We start from the raw sequence: 12,882 nt of genomic DNA on the forward strand, positions 1-12,882 counted from the left end.
ATCAGAATCGTGTTAGAATCGAAATAATATTTTTCTATGATGGTTTGTTTTCGAATAACCAACAGTAAGTTGTATAGATGCGTGTTATCAAATCACTCGTGCTCCGCACTCGTGATTTAATTCTTACGCATCTATACTCCTTACTGTGGGTTATTCGACAACAAACCATGATAGAAAAATATTATTTCTTAAATATAAATATAGGGTACACTCCACTGACTGATTGATGTATGTTCTTGCCACTACGGTACCCAATATATTTTGGTCATAAATGTTATCGTTGTAGTATATGTGACAGTCCTTTAGATCAAACGTGTTTCACATATTTATGTTTATTTGTTTGTTGCCGTACTATACAATTTCAACAATTAACGCGAACTGCCTGCTTATTCAACTACCCAAATCTACCAAAATATTACCAAAGCTTCACAAAAACTACACAAATCGACACAAAACATATACAAATAATTATTTTACATCATGTTTTTGTGATGGTCAGAATTGTTTTTTAATTCTTCATCTTTACTCGTGATAATATGTTATTTACCAGTAAAATATTTTTCATTGTTATAATAAAATACATTTTTTTACACACAATTCATTGTTACATTAGTTGATATTAATTATGTTGTTGTTTATAGTCCAAAGCACAGTGCCAGATGATGTTATTAAGTCCAGATATTGTTTAACTGTGATGAATGTACAGCGTTTTAATTATTTTAACTTTTTCCAGTTTTTTTTACAATTACCATTCACCTTAAGGCATCTTTCCACTTTTAATAAGTTTCAGAGGACACAAATTTCCTTAATATTATTTATATTCCTGTCCTCGAAACATTTATTACAGCTGCGGTATGGCAGCTTCTTGTTGTACTGTCTCCAGAACTCCCCTGCCTGCCCATCCTTTAGCTTTCTCGTCCTGTAGTGCTTTGTAGAGTACGGTAGGTTAGGTTCCGCTGGGACTGAATTCGACGAAGTCAGTGCCAGGTCAGGGGCGGGAGCAATCACAAATCGCACCAATGGTGCTGGTGCAATGGGCACAGGCACTTCTGGCTTTAACTCGCCTGGTGGAAGAATTCGTCTACGCACATTAATGCGGTCGCCTTTTGTGCTGATCTGGATGGGGAACTCGTCCGTTCGTCCGTCTGTTCGTTCGTTCTTTCGTCCGTTCGCGCGTCCGTTTTTTCGTCCGTCTGTTCGTCCATTCGTCTGTGCGCCCGTCCGATCCTTTGTTCGTCCGTCTTTGCGTGCGTCCGTTCGTTAGTATGTCCGTTCCTTCTTCCGTCCGTCCCTTCTTTCGTGTGTCCGTCTGTCTGTTCGTTCGTCCACCCTTTCGTCCGTCCGTTCCTTCGTTCGTTCGTTTGTTCGTCCGTTCGTTCGTCCGTTCGTTCATCCGTTCGTTAGGTCATAACATAAACAGTACAAAGCTTTATACGTACACATAGCATAACACAATTTTTACAGTCTGTCCGTCAATGTCAACGTCCACCCTTATCGTTACTCATAACATTTACGCGTTACTATAATTTAGGCAATACGGGACATGAATATTTAGAATTACTAAGCTGCCAAATGCAATTATATAAATGATCACATTGATTACCATCATATCACAATTATTATTAATACAATTTACACAATACAAGATGCGAGCATAGCCTTAAAACGTGCACGAACATTACATAACATAACATGAACTTTGTTCAGTCTGTGCGTCAATGTCAACTACCACCCTTATCGTTACTGTCTTTCATAACGCGTCACTGAAATGTGTTCTTATGTAAGATTTGTCTGTCAATGTCAACTGGAACAGTCAAATCTGTCGCGCTGTCCTTATATTTACGCGCCTTTTTTACCTGTTTTTTGCCATTTTTAGCGGGAGCTAGGAGTTGAGTCAGTCCGTCACTGGTCTTCACAAGTCGGTCATCATCCTGCGCAACAAACGCACTCAGTCGTCGGTAGTATCCATTCCTTTGATTGTCTGTCATCACCATCCATTCTGTCTTCTGAAAACGCGCATGGCTGTCAGCGAGTCTCAAGTCCCCTATTCCTACTATCGCACTCCGCAATTGTCGGTATTGTCCATTAATCAGCTCGTGGGTTAATTTCACGGATTCTGGAAGCGGTTTAGCTGTCAAGTTGACTGTTTGTTGAGAACGGGATTGATAATTTCACTGTTGTTGTTCGTCCATTCTTTTTAGTGACTTCCTCGCGAACTGGATCGCATACCTTCTTCTTTAAAATTGGCCTCAGTCTGGTTGTGAAGTAGTCCCTGAAAGTCGTAGATATTGCCCTTAATTTAATTTCGATCGTTGAACATTTGTCGTTGTAACATATGATGTCATCGGCGGTGATCAGACCATCTTGTCCAAAGATGTCGTCAATTATTTCGTCACGTTCCTGTTTTATCACTGCGTCGTTTTGAAGAATATGTCTGGCATTATCCTTTAACTGTTTTGCACATAGTACGTGCGAACATTCAGGCATGACACTTGGAATAGCATTGACCATCGCTTCCTATTACGAGATTTGTCATCGGAATACCCGACAACGCTATTTTCACATGATGGAAGAAGTGACTGAATGTGCTGAAATCACTACTTTCGTGCACGAACATTGGGCCAAGAAATACGGGATCCTGACCAGTTCTGGGTCTTTGTGCCGACAATTGCTTGAAGCAGGTTACAGTGACGTGCATTTTACATAAATTTTATGTTTTATCTACCCCAAGCAAGGTCTTTCCTGAACAACACATTGTTTTATGTCGCTTATTTGTTCATCGGTGTATAGTACGACGCACGGTGATCTCCCGTTTGTGTGAATGACTGCTCGGACACATGGGTCATTTTGTGCTACTAATGTTTCTACGTGACGTATTTGGATGGCATAATTGTCTCTGTGTCCATCAACAAAATGTTCTTTTTGATCTGTCGATATGTCGTGGATCTGTTGAACTCCTCGCGGCAGCGATAATTCATCGAAAAGAGTTTGTTTAAAATTATATGTGGCGCTTATGTTTTCCAATCATCGTTTTGATGTCCCCTAGCACTAGGTCTGATGTTCGGATGTATTCTGTCGCCGAATTTTAATTGCCATGGATTGTCAATCCAGGAAACTTTCCGACGTATTCCACCAATGCAAGATGACACCGGAAGCCATCATCTCCAAGTCATGTTATGCGCTTCTTGAATGCCTTGTCTGCTTTCAAAGACGTGTAGTATCTGTGTACTACCAATAATTGGTTTGGCTCTGGCTGATTTACGACGGATATAAGATTAACACGTGCATGATGCACGTTTATTCATTTTGTTTTATTTAACTGCATGCAATTATATAAAATTGCCTAGTTTGAACAATAATTTTTACTATTATCGCCAAATATCTGTTAGAAAAATATTTATTGTTAAATCTATTATGTACTTACGTTTGTACTAAAGAAAATTTATTCACATCGGCTATAGCTAAGATGGATCAACATCGGAAACTCATCTCATAGATGTGTACATACTTCTTGAGTGCAGCCTCGACTTCGTATGTTCCATTACGAAATCCACACTGTTGACACACAAACTTGAGGTACGATGGAGACCTTGATTTTAGGTCTGTAGCCGACATGTCACACCACTGACGATGCGACCATTTTTACAGAAATGACACTGAATAAATCCATCTGAACACTTTTCTGAACACACAGTACAAGGATATTCAAACATGTTTAGAAACAATATGAACCGTTGAAAGTCAAAACGTTTCGAAATATTATAGATTGTCTAACATACGCAGTACCGTACATAACGATACAGTAACTGTATTTTCCGGGTCTTATATAGATGGATCGACGTGTCACGTTTAACTCTCTAATATACGGGAAGTTCCAGCTTAAGGCCGGTGTTTTCTTTACGGGAATAACACTGGTAACACGGCTGGTGCCATACCCGGTAAAATCTGACACGAGTTGAGTCAGGATGACGGACCCCAATATCTGTGATTCGAATAACATGTATGAATATCACAATTGTAGTCTTTCGAATAAACAGAGAATATGCAAGTTGCTCTAATTTAGCGAAATTGTCCGTGTCAACATATGGCGTTTGCGTGCGTGTGTTAAAAATTGAACTGTTTACATTATCATTAAGTATACTTAAGAGTACCCGGGGTACATGTACGTAGTACCCGAGCCGACAATGAACAATCGAGCGATACTGCAAGGTGCAACATCACTCACGCCCCCTAGCATCGCCTTTAGCAGTATTCAATTCTCAACAGGAAAGTGCTGGAGTCATTGATCCCGAGGGACAAGAATAAAAATTGATTAATGTTCGAAATAAATAATTTGATTAATGACAATTCTATTATTTGAGCCAGGTCACAGGAAAAGCGCAGTCAAATCAGTATCCAATTAAATTATTTGTTATTGACAGAAAAACGCTTTTAAGCAAACAGCTTTCAAGCGACTGCAGGCTGATCTAGATCCAAACTGGCCACAATCGCCTTAATGTCTCTTTTACTGTGACACAGTTCATTTAACTTTAAAATGATAAAAAGTACTAACACTAAGAAAGAGTAATACAAACCAGTAAAGAGTTTGAAATCAATGTTGAATTTCAGGACAGCTTGGTGATCTGCAAATCCCCGATGAAATGTTGATATCGGGTATCATAGTCATTCAATAAGTCGCAAAATGCTCGAATACAATTTATAAAGCACAATGTGACTTATATTGATAACTAAAAATACCAGTAATGCAGTATGCCAGTTTTGCCGTGTCAAGCTGTTACGATCTAGAAAGTCCTTCATTCACATCGAGTATATATCCTTCGAATTCCAACTATTGTTGTCATAAGCGGAGAATTTAGTGAATAAATAATTCATATATTCTAAATGACAGCTTCTTAATAGCGAAACAAGCCAATTTATGCAGTAAGAAAGTTTTGAATCGAGACTCTCATGGTGGCGGCCATTGTTGAATGTTGAAACACGAACGACAACTCTGCTAGGAGAATGTTATCAATGACGAGCAATCTCCTACGCAGTGGCGAATGCAAAAGGGAAGTAACTGAAAAATCGAGTTATCTCAATCGGACTGGCTCGGTCTTTTACATAGGTCGCCATTGTGAAAAAAAATTCTACGGTTATGATACCTTGGACGATGCTGTTCGCATCGTCAAAAAATGTATGGCTCATATGAATATGCAGAAGCATCATGGAAAATTGCAGACTATCCTCCCCACGTGCTAAAGCGTCTGATCGTCGCAGTTGAACGGTTTTATGGTTAGCTTGCACCGAATGTAATTAAAGTATCACATGTACAATTTTAAACAAAAATCTGTACTATTAAGTGAAATATTCAAGTTTAAAAGTTGAGGGTGGTTGCTTTTATCATCGGCTTGTTCAGGATGCAGTCAAATGATGTCAAGTTTTTAATCATAATCTATAATCATAAGGGACATAATCAAGTTTGAAAAGTGTTGCGTTAGGAAAGTCTTCTAGTGTATATTTAATTCATAAATATTATTTTTTTCAAAACCGAACTGGCAATTCCCTCTGACTAAGCCGCATGTGGATTTATTTTAGGTTACCGTCCTTGTTGTTTGGAAGCTTTACTTATAAAGCCAAAGCAAAAGGATTATTTGGGATTCAATCCTTAAACTAAACGGAGTAATGGAATTATTCGCTGATTTGAAAATTTACAATTAAAAAATAAAAGGTTATAGAAGCACATTTAATAAATATTATACTGTCTAATACACGGATAACTGTGGCCCCTTAACAAAAAGGAGACATTTAGCAGTGCAGATGTCTTTTTTAAAGTCCGTATGTACTTAACATCATGATCATATGTATGTCCTCCACGACGCCACACATAATCGCTGTGTAAAGACAGCGTGTCAAGATAAAAGCATGTGCCCTTTGCCCAAATCTCAATGACATCGTACTTCATTTATGTTATCATTCACTACAATCCACATCAAAACATGCACGATCGCATGTAGTATCGCGCACATGAGTATTTAGGTTGATTGTAAGGCTCAAAGGTTCGGATTTTCGACCACAATTATCCTAAAATATCATATCTAAGATGATTGAAGTTGCACATTTACCTCAAGCATAGATAGTAAGGATAAAGATGTCACCATAAGATGTCTCCACGGATCGAGCTGTGCATGCCACACGGACCATACAATTAAAGGACCAGTACAAGATTTATTCTGTTTTATCGACGACATATGGTCTCACTTTTATTTTTATGATCAACAAATACCGCAACAAGGTCACATAGATGTATAATTATTTACAGAAACAAAACATCATTGTAAATAACTTCTGGAAAAATTATTTAAAAATTGTGTTTGAAGTTCTTAGTTTATATTTATCTTGATGAATTTAGTTATTCACAAATAATGTACAATAGACCAAATAGAAAATATGATAAATATATGACATAACAAAATATTTTTATACGAATAATCATATCTTTTGGAAAAACAAGATTACAGCTTTTAAATGATTCAAATTTGACTTAATACATAGTGATGGTTATGTCATGGCGTAAACAAGAATATTTAAGTTGTCGGAACTGCAGTGAAATCAACTGAACTACCATTACTTTCTATTGTTTATACAGGTTAAGATCAGATACATCTTGTTGGGCATATAGAGAGAACATATGATTTAGCATTTCGCATGATTTATAATGTATATAAAAAGGGTTAATTAAAACCAAATAATGACTTTGGTAAGAATATGTTGCGATCACTTTAAATGTTAATCTATAAAAGGAGTTTGGAAGTAAACGGTTGAAATACAGCTAGGGCGCGCCTGTATTTTGTATTGTCAAGGTCAGGACATTACTATGAAGGCAATATAATAACATAATACTCTTCAAAATCACTAGGATATGATTAAACATATCAACAAGATTCGCGATTCAACTATCAAGCACATGGAAATATAAGTATAATTTGTTTGGCCTCAATGATAATAAAACTGCGTGGATATCATTTCGCGTGAGTAATGAAGTTTCTACTGCAAGAGATGAGACTGTCTGTCTTGGTGCTGTGTGTGTACTTTGTGGTCCCCGTGGGAACCTCAACAGTAGACGATGTTAAAAGACTACTTGACAGAGCAAATTCTTCGAATTATGACAAGAGGATCCGACCATTGAAGAATCAGACAAACGCTTTAGAAGTAACACTTGGTTTAATTCTGTATAGTAAGTATGTTTTATAAATGTAATTGTCCCTGTATACACAGGTCACTATTACTCGAATAACTCATATTGGTTATTTATTATGACTGAAGTACTATGCATAATGAGTGTTGGCGCTGGCTTAACATTGTCTGCAAAATATAAAGAAAAGAGATCATTCACATTTTAGTGTTTGTAGTTGCTAACCATTGCGTCGATTGTTCAGGTGTTATAGAATTCGACAATCCGAAGGAGGCATTATCCACTTCCGTTCAACTACTAGTTAATTGGAAAGACGAGTTACTTGCTTGGGAAAAAGATGAATACGGCGGCATAGATGGCTTGCGTTTTGTAAGTATAACATGCAAGTGTATATGATAATCGTTATATGTCTGAATGTCAATGTCTAGCACGATATCGTTTCACTGTATAGTATCAACACAATATCGTTTAGGGATATTCGGTCGATAAAGTGACCTTTATCGGGCCGCTTTAGGCCGTTTATAGCATGCTAGCTTAGAATGCCTACATATGTAGGGTAAGAAAATGTTGAGACGCATCAGCTAGTGTGTTGGCAACCTTAGTTTTTCCAAACGTTTTATTCAAAAGTGCGAAAATATTTATATCCTTTATCTAATACACAGTGTATGCTTGCTTAACTGAGTTTGTAATAGTTTGGTAGTTTAGGAAAACGAATGCGCGTTCAATAATCATGACACGAAACTTAAAGAACAATTCTTAAAGCTTTATATCTTATATTATTATCCAAGTACACACACGTTAGGTAGATAAACTTTTAGGTAGCCGTTAAATTAATTTGAAGTTACTCTTGCTATTTCAGCATTTCCTTAAACGTTGCTAAAGAGCTTAGTAAATACGGCTAAATGTTTAATAATTATGTTTTGAAACGACGTGAACAAACGTTTTTCAGCCACAAGATGATATTTGGAAGCCAGATCTACGTCTGAATAACTCGTACAAATCCTTCACAGGATTTGGATCTGACGACCTAACTATGAAGGTGACGTATGATGGCAACGTCAGCTGGTTTCCAATTCAAGTAAATATAAACTTGATATTAATTATTAACAAAACCGTTCAACATGCCGTAAACGTAACAGATACTCCATTCACTAATGTTTAGTCTGACATGTTGATTTGCGTAATTGTTATTGGTATCTGGAAGTGTGTCCCCTAAAGAAATAAATTACTTGCCGCAACAAATAAATATGATAATAATTATACCCTCAAAAGGCCACATATGCCGATATTTCCGCCAATAATCATTTTACAAATGTAAATTTACAAACATGTTCATCATTGTAATTAAAGGGCACGTGTCAACAAAAACTGAATAATTAGTTAATAATAATAATCAGTTAATAATAATTCTCGGAACATAATACAAATATTTCATAATCAGTTAATATAAGTAGGTTAAAAATGGAAATGTACCATGGAATAAAATAATCTGCTTTACAGTCAATATCCTGCAAAACGTACGAGCAGCTATGGCACATTCCACTATAATCGCAATAATGTATAATTGATTTTGTTAAGTAAGCAATTATCATGTACCACGTATAGCAACTGCAACCTAAAATATCTTGAATAAAATCGCGCAAATGCATGGAACGAAGTTTCGTAGTGTATATTCTGCTATATAAAGACTGTTGATAATAATTGATGATACTTATGTATTTCAACATTGTTCTGTGTGACTTTTAAAAGGACATCAATAATTGTTTTTATTTTATACATTTTTAAATATACACATCCGATCAGACTGTATGTTTCCAAAGTGTCAAACTGTACTGGATGTGTTCTTGGAATCAATCCATACTTTCTATTTTTGTATGAGACTACATTTTCAATTTCCATTCCAGAGCAAGTATAATGAACCAATATGAAATTCGTGAACACATCATCCATTTCTTAACATGACATTTAATTCAGACACATTGTTAATTATATAGAGGATATTTGTTGGATTCGGTGGATTATCACTTTTAATTCACGAGTGATCAGAGAAAATAATATTTTCACGAGTGGCGCAGCCACGAGTGAAAATATATATTTTATATGATCACGAGTGAATTAAAATCGATAATCCACCGAACCCAACAAATTTTCTTTTTATTTTAAGCTTTTTTCACAGTTTATATACATTGTTAAAGAGTTTAACTAAAGAATTTCGCTGGGAAAATGACGTCATTTCGTCAAAAAAATGACGTCATTTAACATAAACAGTGACAATTATCGATAATTTTCACTGATAATTTTCATTGTTTAAAACAGTGAAATTATCAGTTTTAATTCACTGATATTTCTCTATAAACCACCGGAAATCATGAAATAAATATAATTTATATGTTTATGTGTATTAAAATAAAAAGTAAACAGTTCAGGATGCTATATTTTAGCTGAACCATTAATTTTTATGGACTCACAAATGTCGGAATAAAGTAAAGGACATTAATAAAGATTAATTAAACAAATAATTTTCGTGAGTTTTTTTCCGCGTCAACGGTATTTAGTACTTATAAAGTTAAATGTGTGAATAACATTATTCTCTCTGATAGTTAACACTACTATTCACAATCCTTTAACACTTGCTTTACACTGATTTTATATCGTAGCTTATATATGATAAAGAGATTTCCAATGAATGTAGATTTATTATATTTGATGGCATTCTTTGTGATATAAAATCAGACCAACCATATACGAAACAATGATTTAATCTTTATTTGTTTCTATATTGCATTTCATCGTAATAATATTTGTTCGTTAGTTAAATTTTGCAGGCAATCAAAAGACATTGTAGAAATTAAGTAAAGATGCAACACATCATTTTTTGTATACAACGTTATCGTTTTCATAACTGCTAGCTTGGTTGGAAGTGCGATTTATCTACATAGCCAAAGTCATGGGTTCGAATCTCAATCCAGCTACAACCTTTGTAGGGATATGTCAAGATATGCCATTGTTATTCTCCATCTCACTCTGATTCAACTAGGGCGCCTGTATTTTACTGGCATGCATTTAGACTTCAAAAAACAACAATAAGATTAATAATATTCCGATTTCTTAAATCGATTTCATTTAACTGTTCTATCATGAATATGGTCTGAATGTCATGGGTATGCATGTCATTAATTGTTTCTGACGTTGTGAATGGAAACAAGAGCTGTGAATTTGTTAAAAATCCCTAAGTATAGTCAATAATTCACTCAGAATATGTGCTTCTCCTCTCAAGAGATATGCCGTACATGCAATTCGCTCATATTGAGGCATTAGAGCCTGATATATCGCGAACGAGTTTTATTTTAAAGCAAACTCGTATGCGTGTTATATTTCTTTTGTTGTAATTCACATTTCAATTACAATGTATATACAATTATTACATGTAACAATAAATTTGTTTCTTTTACTAGAAAACTTGATCTTGTTCTAGAATAAAATGTATTTTACTCCTGTATGTTGTTATGTTTCTAACTCAAAGATATGTTTAAACAATTGTAAACACACTTGCATTTCCGTATTTTATTTGTAGGCACTAGAATCGCAATGTTCCGTAAACACAAAACATTTTCCATTTGATACGCAGACTTGTAGTCTGATCTTTGAATCAGCATGCTATATTGCTTCGGAGCTGAAGTTATCGAGAGTCGGTGAAGATGGCTTAAAGCTTACGTATTATCAAGATAACAGCGCATGGGAGTTAACATCCACTTCTACAATGTAAGTATTCTTTATTTAGGGTTGGTCTACCTACTAACTTACTATTTATTAAAAATCCCGGATGTATGTATTCAATTTACAATTAAAAGATAAATTCTTCTAAGAAAGAAAAACAATTAAGTATGACAATACACTATCTCCTGATTGTAAAAGCTAAATCGTATGCTACATTAACGTTCCCGTTATATAGCATTCAATTATTTATGTAGCAACTGCATCGTATACAATACAAGAAGTGGTTAAAGCGAATACTTCAATCCGACAACCATTAGGGTATTATTTTCTTTAATAATTAAATGATATTTACCGTTTGATCTTAGAACGCTATTAGTTCACCGATAAAAATACGTCATTGTATTATATTTTATGCTTTACAGTGAGCACGAACCTGGAGCGGTTGAATTCAAGCTTGTACTCAAACGTAGACCGAGTTATTACATGATCCACATTTTCGCACCAATAATACTCCTGACTTTTCTGGGTCCCCTCGCCTTCGTGCTTCCCAATGAAGCTAGAAGCAGTTTTGCCATTGGGTTATTTGTAACGTTTGGCGTCTTCCTGACCACCGTAGCTTCTAAACTACCCCAAAATTCAGAAGAAACTCCTTACGTCTCTTACTACCTTGTGGTTATGGCAGTCTTGAATTGTATAATTGTCAGCATATGCATCGTTCAACGACGTCTTGTAGTGGAGTACGAAAGCAAGCATCACACTGGTTTTTTCTACCGGCTAGCACAAACAATGGGTCGTATTGAACCAAAGAAGGAACCAGCACAAAAAATGAGGTGTATTGAACAAAAGACGGAAAGGAATGAGGCGGAACCGAATGAGGCTAGTACCGTTGTTAACATGAATGTCGCAGATTCCCGGCTGTTTTTTTTTTTCTTGTTTAATATTTTTGTAGGTTCTGTGATATCCTACAAAATGGCGCATGGATAATATTCGAGACAATCAGTTTGTTGTTCACCAGTCACATTTAAACTAGCGGGACGAAGTCTGACGTCTACCAATCCATGGCGTAATGTAAAGTAGTTAACACCATGGCGAACAAACTTTAACAAAGTTATACATAATTGCATGCGTTATTTTTGTTGTCACTGCAATCTAATAATGATCAAGAAGCACTAACTGCGTAGATTGTACTTATTTATTTGAATACAAAATACATCAATTAGTTTCAGTGTGACAGTAGACAGAACTTCAAACTAAACCTCAAATTAAGACATACATGCAAATAAATTAAAAACCATCCCTACTATTTATCATATTTTATTTTGCGCTTGTTTCTATATTTACTTGATTATTTTTAACTAATCGCTGTTACCATAGGAGGTGTATATGATAAAAGACGTTAACTACCAAAGAAAGCAAAAAAATGTACTAGTTACTTCCATAGATGAAACTGTAGATGCCATCACTAAATTAAAAAAACAACACACTCCACTATCGTTTGATCATCATTTATTAATTGCACTGCAACCGCTTTATGTTCACAATGGAATAACATTTGTTACACACATCATAAATATAATGTCATCAAACACTTACTTGTTTGCAAATCGAAGGAATGCCACGAGCTATATAACAAATAGTTTCCTTTAATACTCATGAACCTTAAAACAATTGATGAATACTAGTACTGTGTGTGGTCCTATCATTCCGTGATATACTTAGCATATAACGTTGCACATTTGAAATAAAACTCAATACGTTCAAGCGAAATGGAATGGTAATATAGTTTAGAGTAGAAATGATTGACTGCATTGGTGTAAATTCATACTATCTATGAAGTATGACAGCGACTCTCAATGCACTAGATTGAAATAATTTTGTAAATAAAATGAAAATGTGTTAGTTACAAACATATACTTTCTGTTCGATTGAAACAGTAACACTAGCGTTTTTTTAATGACAAACACGTGGTTTGAAATGACACCATTACATTTAGA

General features: G+C 35.3%; 1 protein-coding gene across 1 annotated transcript; it reads left to right on the forward strand.

Moving 5' to 3' along the window:
• Positions 1-6,542: 6,542 nt before the first annotated feature.
• Positions 6,543-12,640, forward strand: LOC127836434 (acetylcholine receptor subunit gamma-like). The gene is made up of 5 exons (XM_052363070.1): positions 6,543-7,213; positions 7,416-7,540; positions 8,121-8,249; positions 10,746-10,933; positions 11,311-12,640. Exons 1-5 carry the CDS (start codon positions 7,015-7,017, stop codon positions 11,870-11,872), a joined length of 1,203 nt encoding a protein of 400 aa, XP_052219030.1. The 5' UTR covers positions 6,543-7,014; the 3' UTR covers positions 11,873-12,640.
• Positions 12,641-12,882: the final 242 nt, after the last annotated feature.

Source organism: Dreissena polymorpha, chromosome 6, assembly GCF_020536995.1.
Source record: "Dreissena polymorpha isolate Duluth1 chromosome 6, UMN_Dpol_1.0, whole genome shotgun sequence".
Classification (NCBI taxonomy): domain Eukaryota; kingdom Metazoa; phylum Mollusca; class Bivalvia; order Myida; family Dreissenidae; genus Dreissena; species Dreissena polymorpha.